The sequence below is a fragment of the Panthera leo genome, chromosome A2 (assembly GCF_018350215.1).
Source record: "Panthera leo isolate Ple1 chromosome A2, P.leo_Ple1_pat1.1, whole genome shotgun sequence".
Lineage (NCBI taxonomy): Eukaryota > Metazoa > Chordata > Mammalia > Carnivora > Felidae > Panthera > Panthera leo.
This window is the reverse complement of record NC_056680.1, coordinates 16637240-16653165: the sequence shown is the minus strand read 5'-3', so window position 1 is coordinate 16653165 and position 15926 is coordinate 16637240. Positions and strand designations below refer to the sequence as shown.

The window sequence follows — 15926 nt, the reverse complement described above, 5'->3', positions numbered from 1 at the left end:
AAAAACAATGAACTGAAAAAAATTTGTATCATAGAAGATAAAGGAGCAATACCATTAATGTGTGAATAAGTCTTATAAAGTAGTAAGAAGAAAGGTAAAGGCACACATCAGAGATATTGCAGGTTCAGATCCAGACCAAAACAATAGAGTGGGTCAAAATGAATTTTTTGGTTTCCCAGTGCATATAAAAGTTATGTTTATACTACACTGTAGTCTATTAAGTGTGCAGTAGCATTAGATCTTTAAAAAGTTCATACCTTAATTTAAAAGCACTTTATTGGGGCACCTGGGTGGCTCAGTCGGTTAAGCGTTCGACTTCAGCTCAGGTCACGATCTCACAGTTCGTGAGTTCAAGCCCCACATCGGGCTCTGTGCTGACAGCTCAGAGCCTGGAGCCTGCTTCAGATTCTGTGTCTCCCTCTCTCTCTACCCCTCCCCTGCTCATGCTTGTCTCTTTCTCTCTCAAAAATAAAAAAAAAAAAAACATTTAAAAAATTAAAAAATAAAAACAGGAGGGGCACCTGGGTAGCTCAGTCGGTTAAGCATCCAACTTCAGCTCAGGTCATGATCTCAAGGTTCATGGGTTTGAGCCCCACATCAGGCTCTATGAGGACAGCTCAGAGCCTGGAGCCTGCTTCAGATTCTGTGTCTCCCTCTCTCTCTGCCCTTCCCCTGCTCATGTTCTCTTTCAAAAATAAGTAAACACTTAAAAAAATTAAAAAAAAAAAAAAAAAAAGAAATGGATTTCTTAAAGAATAAGTTTGAAAGCCACAATTACTCCTTGATCCATGGGCTGCAGAACAGATGTTGTGTTAGCACGAATACATTTATCTTGTACATTTCCATCAGTGCTCTAGGGTGACCATGTGCATTGTCAATGAGCAGTAATATCTTGAAAGGAATCTTTTTTTTTTTTTTTTTTTTTTTGAGCAGCACGGGCAGAGTATGTTTAGCATAATTCTTAAAGGCCCTAGGATTTTCAGAATGGTAAATGAGCACTGGCTTCAACTTACAGTCACCTGCTGCATTAGCCTGTAACAAGAGAGTCAGCCTGTTCTTTGACGCTTTGAGGTCAGACATTGACTTCTCCTCTCTAGCTGTCAAAGTCCTAGATGGCATCTTCTTCCATCAGAAGGCTAAGTTTTGTCTCCATTGAAAATCCGTTGTTTAGTGTGGCTGCTTTCACGAATTATCTTAACCAAACTTTCCGGATCACTTGCTGCAGATGCTACATCAGCACTTGCTGCTTCACCTTATATTTTTATGTTAGGGACATGGCTTCTTTCTTTAAACCTCATGAACCAGCCTGTGTTAGTTTCAAACTTTACTTCTTCACCTCTCTCAGCCTTCACAGAATTGAAGAGAGTAAGGACTTTGCTCTGGACGAGGCTTTGGCTGAAGGGAATGTTGTGGCTGGTTTGATCTTCTATCCAGACCACTCAAACTTTCTCCACATCAGCAATGGCTGATGTGGTTCTGTCATTAATCACGTGTTCACTGGAGGAGCACTTTTAATTTGCTTCAAGAACTTGTCTTTTCCATTCACCACTTGGCTACCTGGCTAACTGGAGCAAGGGGCCTACCTTTCAACTTTTCAGTCCATCTTGGCTTTCAACATGCCTTCCTCCCTAGGCTTAATCATTTCTAGCTTTTGATTTAAAATGAGATGGGGCGCCTGGGTGGCTCAGTCGGTTGAGCATCCGACTTCGGCTCAGGTCACGATCTCGCGGTCTGTGAGTTCGAGCCCCGCGTCGGGCTCTGTGCTGACAGCTCGGAGCCTGGAGCCTGTTTCACATTCTGTGTCTCCCTCTCTCTCTGACCCTCCCCCGTTCATGCTCCGTCTCTCTCTGTCTCAACAATAAATAACAGTTAAAAAAAAAAATTAAAAAAAAAAAATGAGAGACATGTGGCTCTTCCTTTCACTTGAAAACTTAGATGTTATTTTAAGGTTATTAACTGGCCTAATATCAACATTGTTGTGTCCCAAGGAACAGGGAGACCCAAGGAAAGAAAGACAGGGGAACAGCCAGTTAGAGCAATAAGAACACACCCAGCATTTACTGATTAAGTTCAGTCTCATATGGAGTTTGTAGTACGCAAAACAATTACAATAGTAACATCAAAAATCACTGATCACAGATCAGTGGGGTGCCTGGCTGACTCAGTTGGTGGAGCATGGGACTCTTGATCTTGGGGTGGTGGGTTCTAGCCCCCCATGTTGGGTTATCGAGATTCTTAAAAACAAAATCTTAAAAAAAAACACAATAAAGCAAAGCACAATGCAAGGCATGCCTAGGGGCGCCTGGGTGGCTCAGTTGGTTGGGCTTCCAATTCTTGGTTTCGGCTCAGATCGTGATCTCTTGGTTTGTGGGTTCAAGCCCTGCATCCGGCTCTGCACTGTCAATGCATAGCCTGCTTGGGATTCTGTCTCTCTCACTCTCTCTCTGTCCCTCCCCCATTCTCACTCTGTGTCTCTCTCAAAATAAATACATAAGCTTTTTTAAAAAAAAGTCTTAAAGAAAAAACAAAACAAGGTATGCCTATATAGAACAGAAAAATAGGGGCACCTGGATGGCTCAGTAGGTTAAGTGGCCGACTTCAGCTCAGGTCATGATCTCACACTTCATGAGTTTGAGCCCCACGTCAGGCTCTGTGCTGACAGCTCAGAGCCTGGAGCCTGCTTCGGATTCTGTGTCTCCCTCTCTCTCTGCCCCTCCCCTGCTCGCACACTCTCTCTCTCAAAAATAAATAAACATTAAAAAATTTTTTAAATGAAAAAAAATAGAAAAATGGGCAAAGGACATTGACAATTCCTAAAAGAAGGTATACAACAAACACACTGACAACTGTGAAACCTTACTACTAATGAAATAACTGAAAATTAAAATTAAATACCCTTTTCAACTACCAGACTGCCAGAACTGAAAAGTAACAGCAGGAGTAGGCATGTATATCAGAGTTAGGGGTGCACATGAAAACAAGTGCATCCCATCTGCCCACTAATTCCTACAGAAACAATCCCATACGTGCCCAAGAATGCAGACAGGGATTATATTCACAATGCCAAAAACTGAAATAACCTAATGTTCTCTGAGACAAGACTAATTAAATTCCAGTGCAATGTGATGATTACAGGACATTAAAAATACTACTGTTCTACTTTCATCAATACAGAAACAAATCTACAATACATGAAGTGAAAAAAGCAGACCACATGAGCAGTCTGGGTGGTGTATGATCCTACTGTGGTTGTATATAGTACACACAGTTGACACTTACAACAGTGAGGGGGGTACTGGGTAGGGGCACTGACTCCCATGCAGTCAAAAATCCACTATAATTTCTGACTTTCCAAACTTAACTACTAATAGCCTACTGTGGACCAGAGCCTCACTGATAACAGTCAATTAACACACATTTTGTATGTTATATGTATTATACACTGTACTCTTACAATGAAACTAGAGAAAAGGAAGTGTTAAATCACAAGGAAGGGGCATCTGGGTGACTTAGTTGGTTGAGCACTGGACTCTTGATTTCAGCTCAGGTCATGATCTCACAGTTCGGGAGTTCGAACCCCAAGCCAGGCTCTGTGCTGACAGCATGGAGACTGCTTGTGATCCCTTCTCTCCCTTACTCTCTGCCAGTCCCTTGCACGCAAGCATGCACTCTCTCAAAATAAATAAACTTTAAAAAAATCATAAGGAAAATACATTTATAGTACTGTACTATTAAAAAAATGCATATAAGTGGACCCACACAATTCAAACCCATGTTGTTAAAAGGTCAATCATATCATATATGTGTGTATATATATATATATATATATATATATATATATATATATACACACATGCACATATTTATATAATTTAACATATATATTTATGTTATAATTATATATAGTATATAAACATACATACACATTTAAATATAAGTATATAAATTATATATAAATATGTATAAATTATAAAATATATATGCAAAACTTTCTGAGAAGGATTTTTAAGTTTATCTTTTACTTTTTACATTTTTTTTACTTTTTACATTTTCAAACTTTTCTATCATTAATTTTGCTGCTTTTACAGAGGAAAAAATACTAAATTAGAAGAAGAACACAGTTCCAGGTGGTTTCTTTACCTCCCTATCAAACCAATCCTGTTCATATGTGCATAAAAATACTATCCTCCTACCTGTCTGAGCAACTCCAGTTTCTTCAGTTCCTCATTATAGGCTTCTGGGTTCTCCCCATAATTCTTCAGGACAAACTAGAGAGAGACACATAGAGACACACACACACATAGAGAGAGAGAGAGAGAGAGAGAAAGAGAGAGAGAGAGATGTAAGCCAGGAATACAAAACACTCCCCGGCTCCCACTCCTGCCCAGAGTCCTTGGAAGTCACAAGTCAGGGCTCAGGATTGGGTCCAGACCCACAAGCATGAGCTTACCTCCTGGTCCACCGGGAACTCTACCTCAGTAACAGGGCAGCACTAAAAGCTGACCATGAGAGCCTCCACCTTTGAGCAAAATGGAAAGTAACACTGGATGACCCTGTGTGAACACCCCGGCTGGTCTTTGTCATGCTACTGCCCTCTTTGTAAAGTCCAGGACTCTGGCAGGTCAGGAATGGGGGAACTTAGCTGGCTGAAATAGGATCCTACTGAGCATCCCAAAACAGGCCACAAATTCAAGCCTCCTTCAAGGACTGGACCCTGCTGTGTTCTGAGATCACAACCATAATCCCAACCCAACAACCAACACAGACAAGAGATACCAAGTAAGAGTGGGAGTGCAAAGGCTTCTTCACCAGCCAGCCCTTCTCGCTAGGAAAAAGCACCACAGAATAAAGGATTTACATGAGGACAGGCCCACAGGCGTGTGATGGCAATGATCCAGACAGGAGACGGGAAAGTCACTGCCCGCATCAGAGAGGGGACTGGCACGCCCGCCCACAACAGCACTCTTCACCTCAGGAGCTGACTCTCTAGGACAATGAGCACACTCATCAGTCTGGAGGCAGAGCCTGGGCCAAAAGACCCCTTGTTTACCTAAGATCAACAGGCTAAGGCAGCTGAACTACTGCCATTGCAGTTCCCGCTGCCTGAGTTAGCAATCTGGGTGGGGGGAAGGGGGCAGATGCATCCATTCCACCAACACTGAGCACTGATGCCCACCTCACAGGTTCCCTGAGGTTCAAAGACTGAAAAGAGGTGGCCTCTCTGTCCAGCAGCACACTCGCACGATGTCTGTGGCCCACTCACCTGTTGTGAGGTCCCTTCCCAGGACCTATGCCACATGGCTAGGGAATTGGTCACATGGAAACCTGGAAGGCTGTGGAACAGCTCCTATCTGCCCTGGCAGGGAAAGGGAGAGGTGGGACAGACAGAAGGGAGGCTACTGCTGAATTTGTTTCAGCATCACCCAGTCACGCGCCCAAAACCTCTGACCCTGACCACTCTTCTGTTGGCTTTACCTCCTGAAAGTCCCATGTGTCCATGAGCTCTCCATTCTATCCTCTTGCAACCCTTTCAAAGCTATCGCTTACTTAGAGGCCAGAATGATCTTTCTAGCACAACTCCAATGTCACTCCTAACTTCAGAGCCTTCTGAAACACACATGCACCTGGGGAAAAAAATAAACCAAAATATGCTTTTCTTAGGATAGTGAGATTATGAGAAATGAGTTGCAATCTAAAGACAAAAATTGTAATCTAAAAAGAATGTGCAACAGTAGCTCCCCAAAGCCTCCAAGTCCAAATCTAATCTCCTAGGCACAGAGTTCAGGGCTCTTCACAACCTGCTCCCAACAGCCTTCAGAGACTGTCCGCTAGCATGTTCCAGGGACACCCAGCCAACAGTCCTATGGAATTGCTCTCAGGTCTCGATACCTGTCCCCATGTTGTCACCTCTTCTCTATTAAGACTCAGATGAAATGTCACTTCCTTGAACTTCAGCTGCTGCTCTCTCTACATTCCAAACATGCCTGCACCAGACTGTGCCTTGTGGCAGGGTCATGCCAGTGACACCCCTCCAATCCACACCAAACAATGAGTGCGTCAGGAACAGCAGGGGCCTCATTAGTATGTGTTAGATCCTCAGCAAATGGCTGCCTTTACAGGAAATGCAGAGGAGGGATGAACAAATTGAAAATACCAAAAGGAGACACTCCGAAAAATTCAGAAGATGGGACATTCTGCCCAACAGGGCCTTCTGTAAGTCCTTTGACAATATGATAAAAGCCATGAAAGAAATCTTCCTAGAAATGCTCGACTATGCACAAACGCAAAAATGTGCAAACAATGTTAGGAGTTCGCAGACACTCTGAAGCCCGTTTGTGGGCTCCTGGTTTACAATCCTCGCTTGGATCTAGCCAAACCTCTTCTCAACCAGCCCTCCAAACACCATAAATATAAAGTGTGGCCTGGGCTGTAAGGTAGAACTTGACTAAAATGGGCATGTATTCCTTGATTAATTCCCTTTTGGTAAGAGGTTTTAGAGTAACAGTACACACAGCCCGGAGGCCCCATGGGATAGAGGAATACTGGAGTCTTAGAAACAAGGCTTCTCCTGGCGTCGCTAAAAACACCTGTCCTTGCTGTTCACACATGGTGAAGGAGAGAGAAAGGCTGCCCCCAACCCCAGCAAACTGTCCCTAAGAGGTCACCTTCTACCTGTCTCATTCCTCCTCTAAGATCAGCAGCAGCAAAAACTGACTGAGCTCCTGCCACAGACCAGGCTCTGTGGTGAGCACCTAAAACGTTCCTCAAACCCTGTAACAACCCCAAGCAGTAGATACTATTATCATCACCACTTTACAGATGAGGAAATGAACAAACTGAGGCAAAGAGGTCAGGGCATCTGCCGGGCTCACAGCACTAATAACTGATGGAACAGTAACTAAAACCCAAACATTTGGGTTTCAGAGTCCAGGTTCTTAATCACACATTAGACCAATTCATTCCCTCTATTTTTAATACAGTTCTCATAAATAATTCTGGGGAAAGAGTTAGAGAAAATGAATCTCTAGCCACATAGTGAATCTCATAGCCACAACAGAGCAGCCAGGTTATTTTTTAAACTCTGATGGAGTCCTCTATGACTGCAGATCACTCCCCCACCAAAGAGAGGAAAAAGGCTGGCTGAAGGTTCTAGAGTAAAAAACAGAGACCATCTTGCAGTCTGTGTTCTACAGAGCTCAGAACAAAGTCTGGTCAGGATGTGAAGCTCCCGACAATCTGAGATGGAAGGCCTAGCAGCAGGTCACTGCCACCATAGAAGGCAATGACAGGACCCCAATGCACCCACACAACCAACAGGTAGTTAGGGTCAACAGGACCCAGAGAACCTCCAGAGCCCGGCCGGGCTTTGAAGAAGTTGGGGATCCTTTTCTGAGGAAACAATAAGACCTATGGACATGTCTATGTTAATTGAGAGCATGTCTAAGGATCAGAGACACTGGGGGGGGGGGGGGGGGGGTGGAGAAGAGAGGAAGGAGTTACAAGTGCAAACAATAAGCATACAAAGGCCATTTCCAGAGAAATATCAATACAGTATGCCAAGACCTCTCATAGGGACTCACATGCATTAATTCTTGTTCTCACAGGCTTAAGAGGTATATTATTTCCATCTTATAGGTGAGAAAAATGAGGACCAGATTAGTTTTATAATCATTTGTAGCAGCTGAAGGTCACCTAGCAATTAAGTGGAAGGGATGGGACCTAAACCAAGGTCGGTCTGATTCCAATGTCTAGGCTATTTCCATACTACTCTGCTCTTTTACTGAGCAACAAATGGCACAGAATTTTGTAGGCAGATAAGATCACATTCATCACAGATGAGAAACATTCATCCTAGGTCCTGCCATTCTTTTGCAGACTGGAAAAATGGAAACTAGAGATCAGCAATGGCTGTGCTAGAACTCCAAGCCAGGTTTCCTGACTCCTGACCCAGGGATATTCCTTTTGTGTCACTTTCTCTTGTATTAATTAGCATGTTCTCATTCTTCTGTGCATGCTTCCCCCACCCCCACCCCCAGATGCTGGCGGTGTTTAGCTTTTGCTCTTAATTTGACAGAACATCTTGGAATTTCACGGTACTAATTAAAGCAATAATCCAAGAAGAAAAGAGAATAAAAGGCATCACAGGTGTAAACATTACCTTCGTTCACTGTACATATATTTCTCTTTTCTCCACTTGCAGGATTTACTCAAATATGGGGAAATCGGGGATTCCTTGGGCTGGTCCATGGAAATACACACAAAACTAAGTCCCACATATAGGGTTATTAATAAATACAATACGATATATGCTTTGCTACTGAATTTCACATGAGATTAATTTTATTCAGAGAAAGGAGTTGGATTGCCTCTTGGTGTCAGCAAACCTAAAGCCAAATAACAAGCCAACAGCACTGAGGATGAGAACAGAGTTTCATCCTCGCCTAGTCTAACCTCTGTCTCTACACTCAAGGAATCTCTCCCACATCTCTTCTAAACAACACCAGCAAGGACAACTCAAGTTACATCTCGTGGCAGGTGCCAGAACTAGACTAGGTCATTCATCCAACACTTATGAAGCATTCTCCACACATAAGTATTTATTACTTCCCGAGGAAAGGAAAGAATCTCAAGTGAAATGGATACAGGCTTTTGGTGTAGGAGATTAAAATCAGAGAAGAATGGGGGGCGCCTGGGTGGCGCAGTCGGTTAAGCATCCGACTTCAACCAGGTCACGATCTCGCGGTCCGTGAGTTCGAGCCCCGCGTCAGGCTCTGGGCTAATGGCTCGGAGCCTGGAGCCTGTTTCCAATTCTGTGTCTCCCTCTCTCTCTGCCCCTCCCCCGTTCATGCTCTGTCTCTCTCTGTCCCCAAAAAAAAAAAAAAAAAAAAAAAAAAAAAAATCAGAGAAGAATGAACTGGACAGTGCACGTCATCTGTTCCTGGAGCCATTCTGCTGTAAAACACAGTGGGCAGACAGGCTCGGTAACTCCAGATCTGTGGTAAGAGAAAAGACAGGTCATCACCACAGGTAATTGGCAATGTCCCATGCTCCTCACTGTTGAGAAGGCAGGGCCCCCTTTTAGGCCTCTGGCCATTTGATTTCCTTTTCTATGTAGCAAGTGTTTCAAAGGAGTCAACTATCCCATGAGAAATCGCAGCGGGGAGGATTCCACAAACCTGAAAAGGAGGCTTTACCTACATGTGAATAAGATCAACAGTAAGAAGAGGTAATAAGAGTGTGCACTCTGTGGTGCAGGTCAACTGAGTGTTAACAGCGGTAGGCCTGGTCTGAATTTAGGAGTGTGGTATAACAGCCAGGCAGCTAAAGGGGCCCTGAGGAGGTATGGTTCAACCTGAGTGATGAACAGGAAGAAAGGAATTCCAGTAAGGACCAGAGCAAGAACAATGACCAGATGTGGAAGGAAAAGAGACTGAAAGTTCCTATAGGAGAGGCCTGGGGGAATGAATTAGAGAAGGAGGCTGAAGCCAAGTGGTGGCAGGCCTTGAATAGTAGGCAGATTCTCTGGAGGAACCTGGTGGAAAAGTGGAGATTCAGAAACCAATCCAGCTAAGTAAGGGTGGGGAGGAGAGAGGCCAAGAAGTCACTGAGTTGGCAGGGTGGCTACTACATGATACATCTGCCCTTGAGGATAGACAACCATGTGGACCCTAGAAGGTAAGCTCCATGAAGGCAGGACTTTTTATCATAACATATAGCCCTGAATTCCCAGGGCTGGCACATATAGTCACTCAGTAACTATTTGTTCAATGAATGAATCAGAAATGGATGTTAACACCTAAGTCCAAGTGAGCTTGACTTAAGCTCTAATGCAGTTGATTAAAGGCAGGTATTTGAGACCAGAAGAGGAAACAACTTCAAACACCAACACCTGTCCCCAAAATCACTCAGTGATGAAAAGTATAGGTCAGCCTTCATCAGTTGCCAATGAGTCAGCACTCTGGGCTCCAAAGCACAGGAAACAAAGTGAAAAGACAGCAGCATTTTCCCACTAAAAAATTATGTGGGTCCAGGTATCCCCACCTAAAGCTTGGCACTGCAGCTCAAAACCATTTGCTGTTCTCTTGGCTCTTATTTCACATTATTCCATAATTGAAGGCATGTCCATCAGGAGCGAAAACTAATACTAACCACTATGAAAGGTCTTTTCAACAGCCCAGGCCTCACAAAGAAACAAGCCCTTTAGCTATCTAGAAAATTCCTATTCATCTTTCAAAACCCACCAAGCCTTCTCTGATGGCCCCTCCTTAGGCTGGTACTTCTGTATAGTGCACATACACTTCCACTAATATTACCATTTAATTTTAAGTTTCCTCTACTAAACTGAATTCTTTAAAAAAGAAAGAAAAAAAGAAAGAAAGAACAGTCTCTTATTCATCTGTATTTCCAAGGCTCAGCATAGTGCTCAACAGGTTGACCTCAACAGAACCATTTTTACCCTAGTATTCTACATTAAATTCTACCTCTCAGCTCCAAGTCATCGGTGAAGGTTCCCACAGCTGAGAGAAAGGGTAGAAGAAGACAAGGGTACGAGTGGCAGAGGCAGAGTAGGGGCTCTAGGGCTGAGGAGAGGAGTCCAGGTCAGGAAGAGTTCCCAGGCTGCAGTGGCTTCTGCAGTCTTCTCTGCAGGAAGAGATCCAGGGTACCCCGAGGGAGCTGGCCCTTCTCGAGCCCAGCCTACCCACAGGCTGCTATTCCTTTTCAGTGGGTTCACGCAATACAAGCCCCAATCTTAACCTATCAAATAAACTGGTGGTATCTTCCCCAATCCCAAAGAGGAAACAAAAAGAGGTGATGTCTGCAGAACGAAGTTTCTTCTGCATCTGATACCACCTCAGGCTAAATGGTAATGAGCAACTACTCCAGCGAAGTCATTACTCACATAAAACCTTGTTGGTTAGGCAAGAGTGATCAGAATATCAAAGGATAAGTTAAAAACAAAACGTCTCTTAGGATTTTCTGGGCTAGGATTTTATCCACTGGATTTCCATAAATGTATGGTCACCATGTCTAAATTCCCTTTAGACTGTCATTCAATCATTTGAGAAATGTTTTCCTGAATGCCAACTATGTAGAGGGGGCCCTGCTAGGCTTCGAGCAGCATGCAGATGCCTCCCAGGTCACTTAGAATTGAATAGAGGAATTAAAACATAGCACACATACTGACACCAGGAAAAGAATGGAAAAAGGGATTCAGAGAAGGGGAAGATTAATCCAGATGAACGGATTCAAGAAGCCTTTTGGAAGAGACAGAACTTAAATTGGACCTTGAAAGATGGACAGAATATACAGACATTAAAGAAGGATCCCATTCCCATCCCACAAGGCAAAGACAAGAGTTCTTCTGGGTGGGAGAAAATCCACAACCAAAGGCAGAGAAGAGCAAATATACAGAGAATGTTAAGGGAACAGCAAATGGCTGAATGTGAACAGGATCTGTAACAAATACATAGATCAAGCACACACTGGACCCTCAAAAAATACTGAAAGAATTGGGGTTGGTCAGGCTGACCTCTAAATGGGTTGGGACTGAACTAGAAAACAAAGGAGTTTTGTTGTTTTAGAAAAAGTCATCTAATTGTGCTTGTATGAGAGAGCAGATAGAAGGCCAAAGTCTGAGGAAAAGGTAACAAAACTCTTAACTTTTAGATTAATCTAATTTCCTGTCTTCACAAATGAGGAAACAGACACCCAAAGAGATTTCATGACAGAATCAAAGGAATACAAACTGTGAGTGTCTGAACTAAGGCAGGGGCAGTGTAAAGAGGAGGGAGATAGTTTACTGGGGTAACTACTTCCAAACCTACTGTCCTTCTTCTATCCCTCTTCTTCAGCACCCTGCTGGGTGGTCCACTGCCTAGATTACCTGGGACTTACTTTGGTAGCTGCTCTACTGAAAACACAAGGATGCCAACCTGCAACAACCTGGCTCCTTTTCTCTTCTGCTCTGACCCACTGCAACTAGGTGGCCCTCCCCACGGGAGATGTCTCAGAGGGCACCCGATGCTCATTCAACACACCTGGCCCCTCTCTGTACCAGCCCCACCTGATCTCGCCACAGAGGTCTCTTCCTCCATCACCACCAAACCCGCCTGCCTTCCCCGTCCAACTGACGGTTCAACACAACGACTGCAAATGTTTCTTCAGGAGCTACAACTGTTATCCCCTTCGGGCAGTTAAGAAAAGCAATAACCCTCCCCCAAAATGACAAGGACCTGTATCTTTCGGTCCAAGGGGGCTCCTGTATATGGTTCTTATTCTCAACAGACCGGAGAGAATCGCACTGTCAGAGAGACCCCAAACGCAGAGAGGTCAGGCATTCCTCTGGTTCCCATCTTGAAACACACATGCTGAGCCATCACCGGCGTCCATCCCAGTCCGCTCCTGGACTGATAGCGCACGGAGGGCACAGTTCAAACTAGACGGCCAGGGCCGCCCACCGCTCCCCCGCGGGGCGGTCCCGGCGTGGAGGAGGGGCGGAGCAGAACTAGGTCCGGAGCGTCACACGGAGGAAGTCTGGTGCCTCGGTGGGAACCGTGGATGGCCCGGGGAAGAAGTAGGGAAGCGGGTTTTAAAAAGGCTGCGGATGCTGGCCCCGAGCGGGCGAGGAGGGGAGAGGAATGTCTGCGGAGGGCGGGGGGGGGGGGGGGGGGGGGTGAGGAACCAGGCTGAGAAAAGCCAGGGGAGGCCCCTCCTGGCCTCATCCGACCCTGCGACCAGGGCCTAGGGAAATGATGGACGCGCAGGGGGCGTCACGCGCTGGCAGACGGAGCTACGCCGGAGAGGTGGGGGGGGGGGGGGGTGCACTTACCTTCTTCACCGCCGGCTGGAAGAGGAAGTCACCGGCCTCCTTCAGGTCCAGCCAGATCATGGGCATGCGGGGCACAGCCTCCATGGCGGCTTGTGCCCGCCGGCCACCCGGCCGCTCCCCTAGCTGCCCCAGCTGCTGCCTCAGCCTCGCGCCCCGCCCCTCCACGCCGGAAGTCACTCGTCACGCGGGGCCGAAAATTGCACGCAGGGCCTGTTGGGAAATGCAGTCCTCCTCCGCGCAGCCTTCAGCGCCAAGCACAGCTGCCGTTGCGCATGCTCACTCCTCCGCGGGGAGGGCGTGGAAGGCGAATCTCCAGCCCCCTTCGAAAGGGTGTCTGGGAATGATAGTCTTCCTCCATTTAGCTGCGGAGCCGGGGCAGGGTGGTTTTCTCCTCCCTAGCCAGGTCATGGGGTCCTGGCCTTGGCCTTGGCGCTCCTGTGTCGGAGCAAGTGCATTGGAGCCCATAAGCTTATAGTCCCAAGTAGAGTCGGGGACATAGAAGACAGGGGCAGGCGTTCTATAAAGATAACGTGGCAAGGGGAGCCTGGCTGGCTCAGATGGTGGAGACTGCCGCTCTTGATCTCTGCGTTGTAAGTTCGATCCCCAGGTAGGACGCAGAGATAACTTAAAATCTTATGGGTGCCTGGGTGGCTTAGTCGGTTAAGCGACCAACCCTTGATTTCGGCTCAAGTCATGATCTGAACAGTTTGTGATATCAAGCCCCACTTGGGGCTCTGCGCAGGGAGTTAGTGTTTAATGGGCATAGAGTTTCAGTATGGGATGATGAAATAGTTCTAGAGATGGATGGTGGTAATAGTTGCAAAACAATGTGAATGCACTTAATGCCAAGTTGTACGATTAAAATACAAACTTTGTTAGGTATATTCTACTACAATAAAATTTTTTGAAAAGAAAATGCAGGACCTTGCAATTATTTTTTTAAGGGAAGGGAAAAATTGACCAGTACCTTAAAAGAGCTTATTTCTGGAAGACCATCTTGAGGTCGCCTGGCCATAGGTGAAGGCATTGAAGATAATGCCCATGCCCTGAAAAATCCCAACCATGAGGAAGAGGAGAAAGTTGCCCCAACACAATTTATAGTAAATGAAATGCAGGAACATAAAGTAGCCCATCTTGGGGTCCTCTGATTGTGTGGTAGTGGCCAGCCATAAGGGAATCATTAGACCTGGACACAGCAGCTGGGACCAGAGGAGGCTATGGCGGTGGGAGACATAGCATAGCATCGCTGAGCAAGGAAAGAAGCAAGATAGGACATGGGACTATGAAGCAGGCAGCTACAGGAAGCAATTTGGCCACAGGACAGACAGTTTAGGCCCCAAACACGAGACGGCAAAGGGTCAGGATTAAGCAGTTGGAAGTCAGTATGGACTGGAACAGTCAGAAAGGGACAGGACAGGTTGGGAGTAGGAAGCCTCCTCCTAAGACAGGGAGGACCCAGAGAGGCAGGCATTCCAGGTGGGTGGAACTGCAGCTACAAAAGAGATCTCTGGCTAGGCTCCAGGATTCAAAGGAGCCAGGCAGATGGGTCCCTACCTAATCAGTTTCCTAGAGCAGCACCTTTGGCCCTACTGTCCTTCCTTCCCCTAGCTTCACTCTCTTTTCTTTTTTTCAACTTTTTTTTTTATCTTTATTTTTGAGAGAGACAGAGCATGAGTGGGGGAGGGGAGAGAGAGAGAGAGAGGAGAGAGAGAATCTGAAACAGGGTCCAGGCTCTGAGCTGCCAGCACAGAGCCTGACACAGGGCTCGAACTCATGAACTGCGAGATCATGACCTGAGCTGAAGTCAGATGCTTAACTGACTGAGCCACCCAGGTGCCCCTCACTCTCCTTCTCTTTAGAATGGGACCACCTTGTCCCCACGTGGTGCTTCTGGGGTTGAACTACAATTACAGATATGATCACAGACTGAGTGGCTTTAACAGCAGAATTTAATTTTTTCACAATTCTGGAGGCCACAAGTCTGAGATGAAGGTGTTAGCAGGGTTGGTATCTTCTGAGGCCTCACTCTGGTTTGTAGATGAATGTCCTCTACCTGTGTCTTCGCATGGTCTTCCCTCTGTGCATGTCTGTGTCCTAATCTCTTAGGACACCAGTCATACTGGATTAGGGCCCACCCTCATGACCCCATGTTAAATTAATAACCTCTTTCTCCAAATACGGTTACATTCTGGGTCCTGGGGGTTAGTACTTCAACATATGCATTTGGGGGAGACACAATTCAGCCTATAACACAGGGTCAGTGATGTAAAGGGCAATTGGTGTGAGACGTATCAAAAACCAAGAGGTTCTGTGAGAGGGCCTTGAATGTTAAGGCAATGGGTAGGGATAGGCCATTGGAGGTGAGACAGCAGAAAGGATGTGCCTGGGGTAAGAAGTGCCCTCCCAATGCACATATTTCCTCACAGGAATGGACAGAGTTGGGAGTCTGGGGAAGCCTAAGACTCCATAGGACTGAGGAAGAGGAGAACCCATCACAAGGGGGCAGCAAACACCCCATTCAGCCAGATCAGTTCACCCCTTTCTCAACACAATCCCATCACACTCAGCAGGGCTGGAAGGTCCTCAGAGACACAGACATCCACCCCCCATTTTATGGAAATGGAAATTGAGGCCTGGATTGGTGAATGGATCGATCAAGTCTCCCAGCAAGCGAATTGTAGAGTCCAGGCTGGGCCTGGGTATCGTCCCTCCCAGCTCAGTTATTCAACAAATATTTACTCAACACCCCCTGTGCCCTGTGCCCTGTGCACCGTTCTAGGTGCTGTTGAATAAAACAGGTAAAGATCGAGGCGCGTGGGTGTCTCAGTCAGTTGAGCCACTGATTCTTGATCTCGGCTCAGGTCATGATTTCGTGGTTTGTGAGTTCGAGCCCCACATCAGGCTCTGTTGGTGGGAGCACAGAGCCTGCTTGGGTTTCTGACTCTCCCTCTCTCTGCCCCTCCCCAGCTCGCTTGCTCTCCCTCTCTCTCTCAAAAATAAATAAACTTAAAAAAAATTTTTTTTAATAAAACAAGCAAAGATCTCTGCCATAATGAGCTCACAATCTAGTGAGGGGTCACAGACATTAACAGAATAA

General features: G+C 45.9%; 1 protein-coding gene across 4 annotated transcripts in view; it reads right to left on the bottom strand.

The window, feature by feature from the left end:
* PTPN23 (protein tyrosine phosphatase non-receptor type 23) overlaps nt 1–12983 on the bottom strand; it is a 34272-nt gene extending 21289 nt beyond the window's left edge. Inside the window, exons 1-2 of one of the 4 annotated variants that reach the window (XM_042929163.1) lie at nt 12830–12983; nt 4194–4268 (exon numbers count right to left, since the gene is read on the bottom strand). In XM_042929163.1, the coding sequence (XP_042785097.1) occupies nt 4194–4268; nt 12830–12913 (159 nt within the window). In that variant the 5' untranslated portion in view covers nt 12914–12983. Of the gene's footprint in view, nt 1–4193; nt 4269–4450; nt 4467–12233; nt 12241–12829 lie in introns of those variants that run through there. The other 3 variants (XM_042929167.1, XM_042929166.1, XM_042929164.1) reach the window with 3 other exon arrangements.
* Between the last annotated feature and the right edge of the window lie 2943 nt (nt 12984–15926).